Raw genomic sequence first — 15,697 nt, 5'->3', positions numbered from 1 at the left:
CGAGCGCTCCAAGCTACTTCCCCAGCCTAATCAGTGTCTTTGAAAAGATTTTTTCAAAGGATTTCTAAAAATATTAACTGATACCTCCAGAATTGTTCAAACTGCAAATCCCTGGCCTCACCTCAGATCTACTGGATTAGAATATATACTCAAAGGCAAAACCATGTCCACATGGATTTGAGGACCCCTGGTTTAGCGTAGTGCTCAACAGAGATCCGAAGGCCTAGCAGTTGGTCATGTTCTGTAAAATAAGTCAGTATTGTTTGGAGTCCCCTGGAACTAGGAATTCAATATTTTCTTGCTGAAAATTATTTTCGTAGAAAATACAATTTGAGGTTTGAGGGTGGGAACCAAGAACAAATTACAGTGTTGGAATGAAAGCCAGTGTTGGCTTCATGCCAACCAAGATAAGGAACCAAAACAGCAAAATGCAATGAAAGGCTGGGCCTGTATTTCTTACTGGTGATCCTAGCGACAATGGAGGCCGAAGTTCATGGATCTCAAGGCCTGTCTGAGATGAGCAGCCTAGTGAGACTAAATAGAAGTGTACAAAGGGCTGGGTGTGTTGCTTGCTCACATGGCTGTGGTAGAGTGCTTGCTCAGCATGCATGAGGTTGTAGGTTCAGTCCCAAAGGGAAAGGAGAGAGGGGGAGAAAGCTGTGGACTGAACCCGACTGTATTCTTGAAAGGGAGGGTTTCGAAGTGGAGTCGGGTATCACCTGCCATATACAGTCATGGCAAGACCTCTCACGTACCATTCTCGGTCATCTTCCTAAACCTAAGCACAGCTGAAGAACATTTTCCCAGAGTACTCTTGGGACCAGACGTGTGGCAACTAGTGTGGCTGTCCCCAACAAGGCCAGTGCTTCCTCGTGTCTAAGGTCTCAAGATGGCTCTGAGTAGATTCTTCTGAGACGCAGTCTCATCTGTATCCCAGGCTGTCTCCCAAGTGCTGGGATCAAAGGTGTGTGCCACCACATCTTCGAGAAAAGAGGTCACTTAGCAAAGTAGAACGGTGCACTCTTGTGATCCCAAGCCAGGCATGAACTGGCTCCGAACAAGCCCTAACTACACAAAAATCCTGTGTCCAAAAATGAGGGCTGGGGGTATTTTAAACCTTAGTCAAAATAAATAAAAGCCTCTTCATTGGGTGCCTCCTGCCCAGCCTGAGTTCTGGGTGTGGCCTCAGTGCTAAAGATGCCCATTAAAAGGCTTTCACTGTGGTAATGAAGTCACCAAAACAGAGATACTTGTAATAAAAGGCAAATGGAGAACCTCACCTTCATTCTGCTCAGAGAAGAGCATCCCACAGACCCTGACACAGGCCCTTGGTACACGGTAGTTGTTGCTGATTTAACTGCTGTATAAATGAGACTTTTATTTATGTATACGGAGTGTGAGCTTTGTTGGATGTCTCACACATGCAGCTTTGTTTTAAGTTGCTCAGCTACAGACAGACAATATGGTGAAACCGTGAGAACACACAGTGGTGCATGTTCCCTTCTCTTTGAGAACCATGAGTCCCAAGCCCGGGGCGTGGGGAATGCCGGGTCTTGTTCCTTGGGTTTTCATTCCACTTGGTTTTCTCCTTGTACCTGTTTGTACAGCTGTTCCAGCCCCGGCTCCCACTCCAGCCCTGGCCCCTGCTCCAGCTACGGACCCAGCCCCAGCCCCAGCCCCATCATCCACTGTGACTGTAGCTGTAGCTCCTAAGACTTCGGCAGGCACCACTGACCCAGAAGAGGCTACAAGGCTACTGGCTGAGAAGAGGCGTCTAGCCAGAGAGCAAAGGGAGAGGGAAGAAAGGGAGAGGAAGGAAAAGGAAGAGCTGGAGAGGTAAGGGGGGTGTAATATCTAATTCAAGTAGTTGCATACATTTTAAGTAGCCTTTTCTGTTCTCTGATTGCTTAGAGGATGTATGTGTAGCCACACACCCAGATCCACACGCACAGTGAAGGTACAGCTGTCAGGTCTGCTTTTGCAGCTAACACTTCAGAGTAAAAGCCGCAAAACCAATACATGTGTTCTTTCAGGTAAGACAGACATTTACCCCAGAACTGCTATGCAGGAAAGGCAGATTCATACCCAGAATAAGATTTTACTCTAGGAAGGACAAAGCATTGTCCTTTCCATGAAGGAAGTGGTCCAATATAATGTCACTGGCTAGTCGCCCCAGGGAATAGCGCCATGTCTGGGGTTAAGTGCCTGGTGTCTGCTGTTTGCAGACCTAGCACACACTGTGAGTGGACACCCATGCTGTTGAGCCCATGGGAACCCCCATTTCCACTACCATGGCCACTTTGTTCATGCGCCCATTGAACAATGACAGGGATGGCTGGGGAAAGAGGCTGTCTGTCCACAGAATAGGTCTTATCTACTTGGTTACTGAGCTCCTCCTCAGCTGAAGTTACCTTCATATGGGACACAATATCTTCATGTCTTTTGCCCATTTGAAGACATCCCTCTACATACTTCTTGCCCAGTCTTTCTAACCAATTTTCCAATTGTGCTTTTCCCAAGTCCCTTGCCTTCCTGCCAGTCCATTGGCTACAGCTGATGAGTCAGTGAGTAGTTGAGTATCTGGCCATTTCTCCTTCTAAACAAAATGTGTACTACCTGAAGTTCCGCCACCAGTGCCTTTCAGACTTGTCCTCCGTAATGCTGCAGCTGTCTACTTCTGGGTGGTGCCTGCAAAATGTGCAGAGCTGTCAATAAACCAGGTCCTAGTCTATCCTTCCTCAGTCAGCCGATCATGAGGAACACCCCATGAAGCTATAGGCACATGCTTGGCAGCAGGCGGCATCGTAACAGGAGTAGAAACTATTGGCATTGGAGCAACTTCTTCTTCATGTAACTTGCTTGTGCCTTCAGAATCTGCTTAGGCATGTACCATTCGAATTTGATAATAGGCCGCTACTGTGCACAACCTACTTTATGACTTGGTGGCTGAGATAACACGCAGCTCATGATGAGCAGCTCAGGTCTCATGGTGGCCTATTGTCAAACGTTCAGTTTCCACTATGGCCCAATAGCAAGCCAAGAACTGTCTTTCAAAAGGGGAATAGTTGTCTGTTGATGGTGATAGCACCTTCCTCCAAAATACCAAAGGTCTCTTCTGTGATCCACCTACTAGGGCCTCCAAACAGCCACCAACACCTCAAGTGCCATCATGTCTGCTAGATTATATGGCCAAGAGGTAGAGCAGCCTGCACAGCAGCCTGGACCTGTTGTAGAGCCTCCCCCGTTCCAGGCCCCACACAGAGCTAGCAGCTTTCTGAGTCACTTGGTATATGGGTCAGAGTAATACACCCACGTGAGGAATGTGCTGTCTCCAGAAGCCAAATAGGCTCACTAAACATTGTACTACTTTCTTGGTGATGGGAGGGGCCACGTGCAATAACTTATTTCTTCACCTTAGAAAGAATATCTCTGCATACCCTAATACAGCTTCTGTCTTGGTTATTGTTCTGCTACTGTTAAGAGACACCATGACTGCTGGAGAGGTGGCTCAGTGGTTAAGAGCACTGACTGCTTTTCCAGAGGTCCTGAGTTCAATTCCCAACAACCACATGGTGGCTCACAACCATCTATAATGAGATATGATGCCCTATTTTGGTCTTGTCCAAAGACACCTACTGTGTACTCATATAAATAAAATTAAAAAAAAAAAATAGAGACACCATGACCACAGCAACTCTGATGAAGGAGAACATTTGATTGGGGCTGGCTTACAGTTGAGAGATTGAGTCTCAACATGGCGACACACAGGCAGATGTGGTGCCGGAGAAGTAGTTTAGAGTTCAAAACCCACAGGCAGCAAAAAGAGAGAGCCACTGCGCCTGGCTTGGGCTTCTGAAACACCAAAGCCCCCAGTGACACACCTCCTCCACGGAGGTCACTCCTCATAATCTCTCCCAAGTAATGCCACTCCCCAGTGACTACGCATTCAAATGTATGAGCCTGTGGGGGCCATTCCTGCTCAGAACACCACAGCCGTGCATGGACGCTGTCCAGGTTTCATTCTGTTGCTGTGATATAACACTCTGACCTGAAGCGGCTCATTTGGCTTACACAGGAACCCATTTGTGAGGAAAGCCAGGGTAGCAACTCAAGAAGCTGCTTGAAGCAGAAACCACTGAGGAATGCTGCCCTCTGACTCACTCACAGGCTTTCGCATTGCCAGCCGTGGACTAGGCTCTGCTACACAGTTAGCAGCCAAGGCAGTGCCCCACACACATGCCCACACTACAGTCTGATCTGGACGGTTCCTCAACCCAGAGACTCTGGTTTGCAGACTGTCAAATTGGTAGTTAAAGCTAGACACCACCTGGCTAATAGGGCGAATGGTAACAGTTGTTCTTGACACATCTGGGGAGGACCTAAGGCTTGGTGAGGGCCATCCTTCCTCCTGACCTGATGTGAAACATTGTTAATCTCATTCTAAAGGGTTTCCCAGGGTCTGGGCTTATCAGTTAAGAGCATTGACTGTTCTTCCAGAGGATCTGAGCTGGACTGTGCAGGCATCGAGCAGACATATAGAGCCTGAATATGGGGATAAACAGGCAAAATTCCCATTCACATGTTATTGTTTGTTAGGTCTCTTATTAAGGTGTAATTCCTTAAAATTAATAGTAATTACTAAAAATCATCTATGTTCAGATATTCAAGTCTTCCCCTTCAAAGATGAATTGTAGACCCTCTGAAAAAGCAAGCCACCCACCAAATGTCATTGGCTATATGCTGAGGATGAGCAAGGCTTGTTCCATGTCCACAGTAGAAAAGTACCCAGAGTGGGGAGCTTTCCTCCAGGCTTTCCAACTGCTGACCTTGCCACCCCTGGCGTCTCTTCAAAGAAGTGCCTTCTTTCTCCTATTTTCCCAGACAAAAGATAGAAGAACTGGCTCGACGGGTGGCTGAAGAGCGAGGTCGCAGGGAAGAAGCAGCCCGCAGGCTGGAAGCAGAGCAGGCGCGCGAGAAAGAGGAGCTAGCGCTGCGTCTGGCTGAGGAGGAGCGGGAGCGGTGGGAGAGGGAGGAGGTGGAGCGTGCGCAGAAGCAGGTGTGGGCCCTGCCCCAGACGTTGGGGGGGGGGGGGCTTACAAGAGGAGCGAGGTGCAAAGCAGACGGGGTGTCTGCACGTCAGGGGGGCGCTGCAAAGCCTAAGCTGGTAGCTGCTCCACAGGGGTTTGCTCCCAGACCAACAGGGCTGCTAAGCAGGTGAGGGCCAGAAAGGGTTTACAAAGGGGCTGGGGGGGGGGGGGGGAGGAGTGCTCCAAGATGAATAGGGTGCTGTGTACCCTATTCATAGTCTCTGCATGCCTTCCCCCACCCACCCCCCCACCCCCCCACCCCCCCACCCCACCCCCCCACCCCCCCACCCCCCCACCCCACCCCACCCCACCCCCCCACCCCCCCACCCCCCCATCCCCCCACCTCCCGCCCAGTGTGGGGAGCCGGATTGCCGTACTAGGGATAAGCAGTAGCAACAGTATATTTTCAGAAAGAAGAAGAAGCCCGAGCCCGGGAAGAGGCAGAGAGGGCTCGGCAGGAACGAGAGAAACATTTCCAGAAAGAAGAGCAGGAGCGCCTGGAGAGGAAGAAGGTAGGGCTGGGTCCTGGTGCCTGGAACCGGCAGGGTTCTGCTTCCTTCCTGGGTCTCAAGTTGCCTGAAGCCAAGAGATTGGTGCTTTGGTTAGGAACAAAATGTTCTGCCCTTGGCCAACAGACGGCTCTCAGTGTTAATTCCAAGAAAACCTCCAGAATTTCCGTCTTCCCCAAAGCAAGTTATTCTACCACAGGAGCTAAAATGGTTTCTACCTCTATTAGTAACTACAATTGGGATGAAGAACTGAATTGTATCTTTTGTACATTTTAGTAATCAGCTACTTTGTATCACCGGAATGTGCTTCCTGTGTCTCATCCGCTCTTCCGTGTTCTTTCTTGCAGCGGCTTGAAGAGATTATGAGAAGAACCAGGAGGACTGAGACAGCGGATAAGGTGCTGGCTTGGCCTTTTGTAGCTACTCTTTTGTTCTGGGAGGCAGTCTGGTGTCCCTCAGGCTGACCACAGAATATGACCTTGAACATCCTGCAACTCCTCCTTGCTTCCCACGCTGGGGACTGCAGGCCTGTGCCCTGCTAGCTCCAGGCCTTCAGTTAACACCCCCACCCCCTCCCGCGCCTTAGAAATCAAACCCAGGTCCTTACAGCTGCCATTAGGAAGTTCAATGTAAAATTCTGTGTTGGTTTCTTTTTCTAGAAAACCACTGAGCAAAGAAATGGTGATGTAGCCAAAGGAATTCTCTCTGGAGAAACAGGTATTTTTTTCTATCCGTGCACGGGGCCAGGAGAGGGTGTGGAATCTCCTGCAGTCACAGCTGGTGGCATACTGCCAGGCACACCTGATTTTAACTGCTGAGCCATCATCTCTCCAGCCCCTAACGAAATGGCTCTCAACCTTCTAGGGGTCAAATAGCAGATATCTACGTTATGATTCGTACGTAACAGCAGCAAACTTACAGTTATGAAGTAGCATGTTTTACTGTATGAAAGGGTTGCGGCGTTAGAAGGGCTGAGAACCACTGGTCTCATGGATGACTTCAAATGTACAGATCTTGATAGGATTTTGTCGGGGAATTGGCTTGAGCTAGAGTCTCATTCTACAGTGCAGCCTAGATTTGAACTCTGGACATGCCTGAGGAAAACCTTGAACTCCTTCTCCTCCTCCCTCTGCCTCCCAAGTGCTAGTGTTACAGGCCTGCATTACTACCCCAGCTTAAGTTTACACATTCATCACTCGTATTTATGACAAGTCTTAGAGTAAAAGATGTAAGGATTCTCTCTCTTAATCCAACTTCAAAAGAGAAGTGCACTGTAAAACACGACTTCATCGTAACTTGCTCTTTAACTCCTAACTGTGGTATCTGGGCAAATTACTGTTTCCTGGAGACTTGAAAGCAAAAGTAGCTTAAATAAAAGTGGAACCAACCTTTTCTGTAGTCCCGCCTAGAAATAGTTTTGTTTCTGTGTAAGGCTCCAACAGGGGCAGTCTCCTGCTTAGTTGCTGGTGCTCCAGTTGTGTTTGTCTGGAGAACACTCCTGCATCAACCCTGTCACAGTTCTGTTTTGGTTTGCTTTGCTAAGAATTGAACCAATTCAAGTACAGCAGGTCCCCCAGCGCCATTGAATAACGTATTTCCAAGAATGTTACTGCTGATACTGGCTATCAAGGACTATAAAACTTTCCAATATAGTCCACCCTAGGTTTGAGTCAGCTTAAGGTTGCCTTAAGCTGGACTCCCAATGTTGAGTAGCAACTTAGGTGGCAAAGCTAGGGGCACACACTGGGGGCCTCCATTTGTGAAATCACATCCTTCTTAGTGTGACTGAACTGGGCTAAGTTTATAAACATGGCTTCCTCCTTCTACAGTGATTTGCTCTGAATCCTTCAGTAACATGTTCTGTGTCAGCCAGTCAAGTCAGCTAGCCACATCTTCAGCTGGTTTCATTTCAGTGTATCTGTCCAACAAACAAGAACAACAGTAACAGTTATTTCTGCCCTTCAACTGGCTGAGCAGTGAAAATGTTGCTGTGGTAACACATTCAGTAGCCTGTCAGGCAGGTACTGTTATCCAGGAAGGATTAGGATTTGACTTGCCCAACATCCCACAGGCAGAAAGCTGTACAGTCATACATCCAAGTTCTGGTTCCTAGCGGGTAGGCTCATTGTTAGTAACTGTTTGCTCTCCTTGCTGTGTGCAGAGATCTCTGTACTGCCACATATGAACTCTCCAGGAAATGGAGAGGCTGCAGACAGCCCACATGGAGTCGCTTTACAGCAATCAAACGTGACCACAGAGAGGTGAGTTCTGCAACTGAGGCCTTTCTCATTGAGGGGTGTGTGTGTGTGTGTGTGTGTGTGTGTGTGTGTGTGTGTGTGTGTGTGTCACTGAGTACTGCTGTGTTCACCCCAGGTAGAATGCCAGAGTTTTAACAGGAAGGTTTATTTTTAATGTGTCTTCTTAATTTTTTGTAGAACTTGTAACTCTAAATAAGAAAAGGGAAGTCACTTTTTCCTTACTCTTCATGGTGAGGTTTGAGTGCATATTAAGGAAAATTACAGCCTCGTTGGTGCAGGCTTGGAATCCGAAGTAGAATATAAAACGCAAGCTTGGGCTACAGAGAGCTCAAAGCAGAAGGGTCTGCTTAGAACCGAGATGGAGAGGAAGGGCGTCGGCTCATCCTCGTACTGAGTGCTTCAAAGGCCATCGAAAAAGCTGGGTACAGTAACCCCAGGACTTAAGGAAACTGAGGCAGGAGATTGTTGGAGACTTGAGACTGGTCAGCATACATGGCAAGACTGTTTAAAAACCAAAACAGATAAGATGGTTGGTTTGTGACTAATTCCAGCACATAGGAGATTACAGAAGTTGGATTTGAGGCCAACCTGAGCTAAAGATTGAGACCCCTCCCCCCATCAACTCAACAACAAGGAAAAACACATAAAACAAAAACAAAGTGGAACTCGGTGGCACACACTTGTAATCCCAGAACTTGGAATATTAAGACAAGAATGTCCAAAACTAAAGGTTATCCTTGGCTATGTTTCATTGAGTCTAGCCTGACCTGCAGATTGAGACCATCTTCATACAGAGACAATGAGAACTCAGTTATATCCTCACCGACAATGTATAAGATTCCTCCCTGCCCGTTGCATCCTTGCCAGGATTCTTGTTCAAGCCCTAAGCCCTCTCCTCACCCATATTCTTTACACATGACCTATTCCCCACTAAAACCATAGAGAATTTTATGGGCATCAAGTTCTCACACTGGTTGACCTGTGACTCCCTGTGTAGACCAGGCTAGCCTTATTTGCAGAGATCCTCCTGCCTCTGTCTCCTGAGTGTTAGAACTAGAGGTGTCTGCCACAATGCCCAGATTCACACAGGACTGGAAAGGTGGGGCCAGCAGAATGGCTCAGCAGGGAGAAGTGTCACCAATCCCGATGACTTGAGTTCCATCTCCAGGCCCCTCATGGTGAAAGGAGAAAACTGTCTCCTCAGGTTGCCCTCTGACCTCCTCTTGCACACCATGTCAATGCACACACACACACAAATAAACCAATGCAATTTAATTTCTCTTCAAGAATTGAAAATCAGGCGTGGCTGCATGAGTTCATCCCAGGCAGAGGCAGGTGCATGAGCTGAAGGCCATTCTGCTCTGCACAACCAGTCAGTTCCAGAACAGCCAGGCTGTGTGGAGAAACCTTGATAAGTATTATAAGTTTTTAGAATCTAAGATGCAAATTCGCTGCAGCTCCCCATCCATATTTGCTAATAATCTTTATCATCATTATTATTGGAGGCCACGCATGCCAGGGCACACATGTGCAGGCTAGGGGACAGTCTTGTAATGCTCTCCCCTTTCACTTTTGTATGAATTCTGGGAACCAATCAGGTTATCAGGACTGGCATAATCTGGCAGGCACCTCCTGAACCATCGTTACAGCCCCGAGTTCCTGTTTTACTTCAAAGCCATAAAGTTATTTTAAAATAATTGTTCTAAAGGTAGCTTAATTTTAATTCATCCCATTTTTGATCTTTTACATCCCCAGTTCTCCAGATTTGGAAAAACAGCCAAATGAAAATGGAATGTCCATACAAAATGAAAATTTTGAAGAAATTATAAACTTACCTGTTGGATCAAAGGCATCTAGATTAGATGTCACCAATGAGAGCCCAGAAATTCCTTTGAAACCAATTTTGGCCTTTAATGACGAAGGGACACTTGGGCCCCTACCTCCGGTAGATGGCGTGCAGACACAACAGACCGCAGGTGAGCTAGTCGTCAACGGCTTTCTTTGATCATCAGAACTGATGCCCAGGAGAAGATGCTTTGTTCTTTGAGGGAACAAGTAAGCCACCGTAGAAATATTTTGCATGATCATGGAAGGTGAATTTTAAGATGCTCTGGGCAACTTGTAGGCCCTTCCCTTGTCCTCTCACTCAGTCTCAAACACCCACCAGCCATGTCCAGCAGCACTCAGCCCTTCCCTTGTCCTCTCACTCAGTCTCAAACACCCACCAGCCCTGTCCAGCAGCACTCAGCCCTTCCCTTGTCCTCTCACTCAGTCTCAAACACCCGCCAGCCCTGTCCAGCAGCACTCAGCCCTTCCCTTGTCCTCTCACTCAGTCTCAAACACCCGCCAGCCCTGTCCAGCAGCACTCAGCCCTTCCCTTGTCCTCTCACTCAGTCTCAAACACCCACCAGCCCTGTCCAGCAGCACTCAGCCCTTCCCTTGTCCTCTCACTCAGTCTCAAACACCTGCCAGCCCTGTCCAGCCGCACTCATGCTGAGCACCAGAGGCCCCATGGTGGAATAGACTCCTCCGGGCCAGCTTCACTGGAAATAAAACCGGGCTTTGTCCCTCTTCCCTGGGCCTTGGGTTCTCTGGCCATCTTTCTCCCATTTTAGGTTTGGCAGCCTTGGTCCACGTGTCACTAGTGCTTTTTTAAAATACAAAAGAACACAGAACAGCAATAGTAAGAACCGAGCTCCAGGATTTCACTGAGCCTGCGGTTCTTGTTCAGGATGGCTGAGCCTGCCTGTGCCTCTTACATAGTCCTCAAGACAAGCTGACCTGAAGTCTTCATGCACAAAGAACCGTAGCTCTACTAGGAAGCAAAATAAAGAGCCATATCAAATTTTACTAACTCAGTCATACTAACTCAGCTCTGTGACAATCTCGGCTATGTCAGGGCTAGGTAAGAGGCCCGGCTCGCTCACGCGCTCTCAGCAAGCCTGCCTTCCCACAGATCACATTCATCAGCATTTCCTCATACTGGCCACATTCCCGATACTGAAACAGTTTTGTCGGTGAAGCCATAACAACTTTTAGAGAAGACGTCCCTGGGAGCCAGTCTCTTCTCCTCTAGGGTATTATTGGCCTTAGTGAAGTCCACCTTCTAGGCTGTAACACTGAGCAGACAGCCCCTGTGGCCTGGCCTCGTGGTGATTGCTACGCCTTCAAAGCAGCCTGCTTCATGCTCTGCTGGTGGGAAAGCAGCGTCTGCTGCTGCCTGGTTTATCATGTTCCATATTTGCAGGGAGGAAGAAACCTCCGCCCGAGTCCTACCTCACTAACCGTGTTTTAAGTCATCCTTTTCTTCGTCCTCCCTTGGAGTTTGGAGCCTTGAGCGTTGAACACTGAGGATACATGAATACTGAGGACCAATGAATGTAGTTTTCTTAGAGGTTATGGATTTGGGTTATCTAATCATGGCGTTTCTAAGTGATAACTCCCTAAGCTAAATGGAAAGGTGTACATTTCTCCTTAAATATGCTTATGAGCCCCAACAGTCTCCTGGTTTTATGTTTGTGTGGTGCTGAGGATCTAACCCAGAGCCTGATGCATCCTAGGCGAGCACTGTGCCGCCGAGCTGTACTTTTCCAAGTGCTCACTCGTATATGAAACATACACACAGGCAGGGTGGGGTTTCTTCTCTTTAGAAATATAAGATGTTGCCGTGGTATTCCATTTTAGGTGGGCCATACTAATCTGTTTTCTTTTCTGTCTCCTCATGTAGAAGTTATATGAGCATTTCTTCTGAAGAACCAAAGCAAACATTTTCTACAAAGAATGGAATTTCAGGCTCCAAAGGAGCACCTCCCTCCAGTTTTCTAAAGAGTTCTTGAACATTTTTAAAAGACGCATTAAAGCCAGCTAAAGACAACAGACTCAGTAGTTTTTTTAATCGTTTTCACCAATAGAAAGAAATGCTTCTTCATCTGACACCCTGAGATGGCACTTTTCAGAATGTTCCTTCTCAGTGAATCAATATTTTTCTGTGTTCTTTTTAAAAAAAAAAAGAAAGAAATTTTAAAATTATAAAAAGAAACGGGCTGGCAAGGATTGGATATCACAGAGATCTGGTTGGGTTTTTTTTTTTTTTGTTTTGTTTTGTTTTGTTTTGTTTTCATTTTTAAACGTCAATATATAAGATTGGCAAAAATAAAACACCTTTTACAACATAATACTTGACAGTGAGTACCTCCTTGCCCTCCAGACCGAGTGAGTGGAGGGCACTTAAACAAAACTGTTTAAATAGTACTGCAAAAGTAGCTTGTGGAGCAGAAGGTGGCCACCTGGTTCTGGTAAACAGCTCACCACGACATGCTGCGGACCAGCTGCCAGTCTTCATGAGACCCTTCTGCAGAACTACACTGACAAGTTCGAAAATGTGAAGACATTTCTTTTAGGACAAGAAAATAATTTGCTGTCCTCTTTTTGTTTTCTGTCTTTTTTTTTTCCCCTTACTTCTTGAAGAATGGCGTTTCTCTTTGCAGCCCTGGCTGTCCTAGAACTCATCTGTAGACCAAACTGACCTCGAACTCACAGAGATCCACCTGCCTCTGCCTCCCGAGTGCTGAGATCAAAGGCGTGTGCCAACCCCGCCTGGCTCAGCGGTCGACCTAAGTGGTGTATTTAAAAAAGCTTTTCTTCAGATAGATAAACTAGAACTTGACAGGATGCAGACACGCTCTGGTAGATGCACTCCACCTGCCGCTGTGGGGCTCTCTCTGAAGTCTGTACGCTGCTGCCGCCCCCAGTGATGGTGGGGCTTCTCTCTCTCTTGCCTTATGTGATCACAAATGATATGGGGGGAATAAATATTTAATATTCCTTTAGATCAAAGAATTTGGTTCTGCTCATTTCAGGGCAGTGAAGAAAAATGACGGCATGTCGGCCTTGGGGGACAAGGGCCATCACACTTGTCCTTGGTGTCTAAGGACCACCAGTTTTCCTGTCTTGTCACTTCTCACTCTTGCTGCTCAGCCCAGCTGTGCAAACTTGCACTTTCATTTGCTAATATAAATATAAATTCAGCTTTATTTTCCCACCTGAGACGACCAATGAGAAATGGAAACGGGAACACCAAGGGCCACGATGTATCCCTCCCACTATGATATACTGGTTTTATACAAAGAGCTATTGGTTGATCTGTAAGATGTAATGTGAAACCATTCATCTATTGGGGTTCTTTTAAATCTGAGCATACAATCTTAACCAACAGCTTGTAAAACATTGTTAAAACATCAGTTTGCGGGGTTTCCCTATTTGGTTTTCCATGTACATCTAGCTATTGTATTAAAAAATCTGTTCAACAAATTTGTTCTATTTATTTAAATCTACAAAAATATAAAATACAAATAAAATGTTTGACATAGTTTTACCTTAGGGTTTCATGTGGTTTGACTTCTTCAGGTAAATACACGCAGTCACACACACATCTGTCTGCACAGAGGGTCTCCTTCAGCCACGAGGCTCATCACTTCTGTCCCCTGACTGAGTCCCAGTCTTCAGATTACTTTCCATTTAACTTCATTGCCGTCTTTCAAGAATGTGGAAATTCTCGTATATGGAATGGGTTTATTTAAAATACAAAGTAATCACTGTATTTTGGCTAAGTTGTCTTTTTTTTATGTTTATATATTGGAGCTGATATGCTCATAAACAACTAAAACCTTTCTAAAAAATCAAGTTTCATTGAAAATGGTGTAAATGCTTTGTTATATTTTGTCAAGAGCCACATTGCCAGACAGTGAGTTTGAGCTCTACAAGGACCCGGTTGCTTTTCTGTTCAGCCCTTGAAGTCTGTGGTCACTTGCCCCCAGGAAGCCTTCAGCACGTACTGCATTTAGATAGAGTGGTTGGGGATCAAATGTGGCCCTCAGCAGGAGGTTTGAGTGCCTTTTGGTATAGACCACTGCACAGTGTGTAGGCTACTTTGGTCATTGCCCAATCAGAGGGTCACTTAAAAAGGAGCCTCTGGTTACTACAGAAAGGTAAACCTTTGTTTCTCCTGCATATTGGCACTACTGAAAACAAACTGAATTTCTCATATGGATACATAGTAGCAAGCAGAGCCTCTGGGAGCTGAACAAAGTCCCCTCTACTTACGTAAATGCCCCCACCAGCATCTTGACTGTAAGACTGTCAGTGAATTAGATACCCTGGTTGAAGCAGGCAACAGCATCTTAAACCTGAGTAGAGGTTGGAAGAGGGTTGCAAGTTTCTCATTAAGTCATTAGCTTACCAGATCTGCTGGATTCTTAGACTTCATTGCAAATTCTTCTTGGCAACTGCTTCCCCTTCAAGCAGTATTCACTGAGGAGAAATATAATATTCCTCTGCCAAACTCGGGGCAAGAGAAATGTGAAGTTACATGTGTCTCTAGTACAAGAGTTTTCCAGTTGGGGTGCTGTTGAGATGGGGTGTCCTACTGTAACCCAGACTCAAACCTACCCTCATGTCTCAGCCTCTTGATCCTGTTATTACCACACCCAGCATACATCCAAAATTTGGAATTCCAACTGTTAAATGTGTTTCCTTAAAGTGGTCTTAATATTTAGCTCCGGATGGCCTTGAGCTCATGGCAAGTCCAGCCTCAGCCTGCGATTACAGGCTCAACCACCACAACTCAAACTATTGCATAGTACATTTAATAGTCACTAATAAATTCATATGAATGTTCTACTGCATATATGTCCCCAGGCCAGAAGACGGCATCACATCTGCATAAAGATGGTTGTGAGCTACCATGTGGTTGCTGGGAATTGAACCCAGGATCTCTGGAAGAGCAGCCAGTGCTCTTAGCCACTGAGCCATCTCTCCAGTCCACTCTTGTGATTGCTTTCTGTGAGACAAGATTTAGCTAGTCTCAAATTTGCCATTTTCCTGTCTCTGCTCCCTCCCCACCCGTGCCCCCATCCACACATACACAAGACAGTTTCTCTGTGTAGCCCAGCCTGTCCTGGGATGAACTCTGTAGACCAGGCTAACCTTGATCTCAGAGTTTATTCTACTATGAAAACTAAAGCATACTTAGAAATACTATAGGCTAAGGTGGGAAGGTGGCTCAGCCATTAAAGGCTAGGTTCATAGCCAAAAAAAAAAAAGGAACTTGTTAGGTTGTCATCTTCTTACACCTGGTTGAGACCTCATTGGTTTGGAGGAGACACCTTGAAGCCTTGGGGAAAGTGGGAGAGAAGGGGTTGGGGATTTAGCTCAGTGGTAGAGCGCTTGCCTAGCAAGCTCGAGGCCCTGGGTTTGGTTCTCAGCTCTGAAAAAAAAAAAAAAAAAAAAAAAAAAACAAGGTAACTGGCACACACACACACACAAAGAAAGCTCATTGAGTGGAAAGTGGGAGAGAAGCACATCATGTGACCAGAAGGGATATTTCATGTTGATTGCAGGTAAATTACCTTGTTAATTATTTCCTTGAAGACTCTGGTTTTACGTTTAACAGATATGACCTCGGTCATACAGTGAGTGATAAAGTCACTTAGCAATTAGTGTCAAGATTTAGAAAGTTAAGAATTTTAAATTGCAATTTAGCATGGATTTAAATTGCTGTTTAAACGTATACACTAAAAGTAGCAGCCAGGAAATCCCACTTGACTGGCTCTCGGATGATTTGCAGGGCAACCGAAGACAATGGTGCTCCCTCTCTAAATAGGAAACTAATGCCCATCTCATGGTCTCATGGTTACCATAGTAACTAGAGTTGGATAAGTTTTTTTTTTTTTTAATGAATTTTTTTAAAGACACATTATTGGGTCCCATTACAAATGGTTTCGAGCCACCATGTGGTTGCTGGAAATTGAACTCAGTACCTCTGGGAGAGCAGTCAGTGCTCTTA

At 46.2% G+C, this 15,697-nt stretch overlaps 1 protein-coding gene across 1 annotated transcript in view; it reads left to right on the top strand.

Annotated features, from left to right (window-relative positions):
* Window positions 1-11,913, top strand: part of MAP7 (microtubule associated protein 7) — a 115,457-nt gene extending 103,544 nt beyond the window's left edge. Inside the window, exons 12-19 of the mRNA XM_080941696.1 lie at window positions 1,608-1,836; window positions 4,882-5,056; window positions 5,498-5,599; window positions 5,944-5,994; window positions 6,256-6,313; window positions 7,758-7,857; window positions 9,610-9,830; window positions 11,582-11,913. Of these exons, the coding sequence (XP_080797822.1) occupies window positions 1,608-1,836; window positions 4,882-5,056; window positions 5,498-5,599; window positions 5,944-5,994; window positions 6,256-6,313; window positions 7,758-7,857; window positions 9,610-9,830; window positions 11,582-11,592 (947 nt within the window). The 3' untranslated portion in view covers window positions 11,593-11,913. The remainder of the gene's footprint in view (window positions 1-1,607; window positions 1,837-4,881; window positions 5,057-5,497; window positions 5,600-5,943; window positions 5,995-6,255; window positions 6,314-7,757; window positions 7,858-9,609; window positions 9,831-11,581) is intronic.
* The last annotated feature ends 3,784 nt before the right edge of the window (window positions 11,914-15,697 follow it).

The sequence above is a fragment of the Micromys minutus genome (assembly GCF_963924665.1).
Source record: "Micromys minutus genome assembly, chromosome: 30".
Classification (NCBI taxonomy): domain Eukaryota; kingdom Metazoa; phylum Chordata; class Mammalia; order Rodentia; family Muridae; genus Micromys; species Micromys minutus.
Note: the sequence above shows the minus strand (reverse complement) of the source record. Positions and strands in the feature narration are given on the sequence as shown.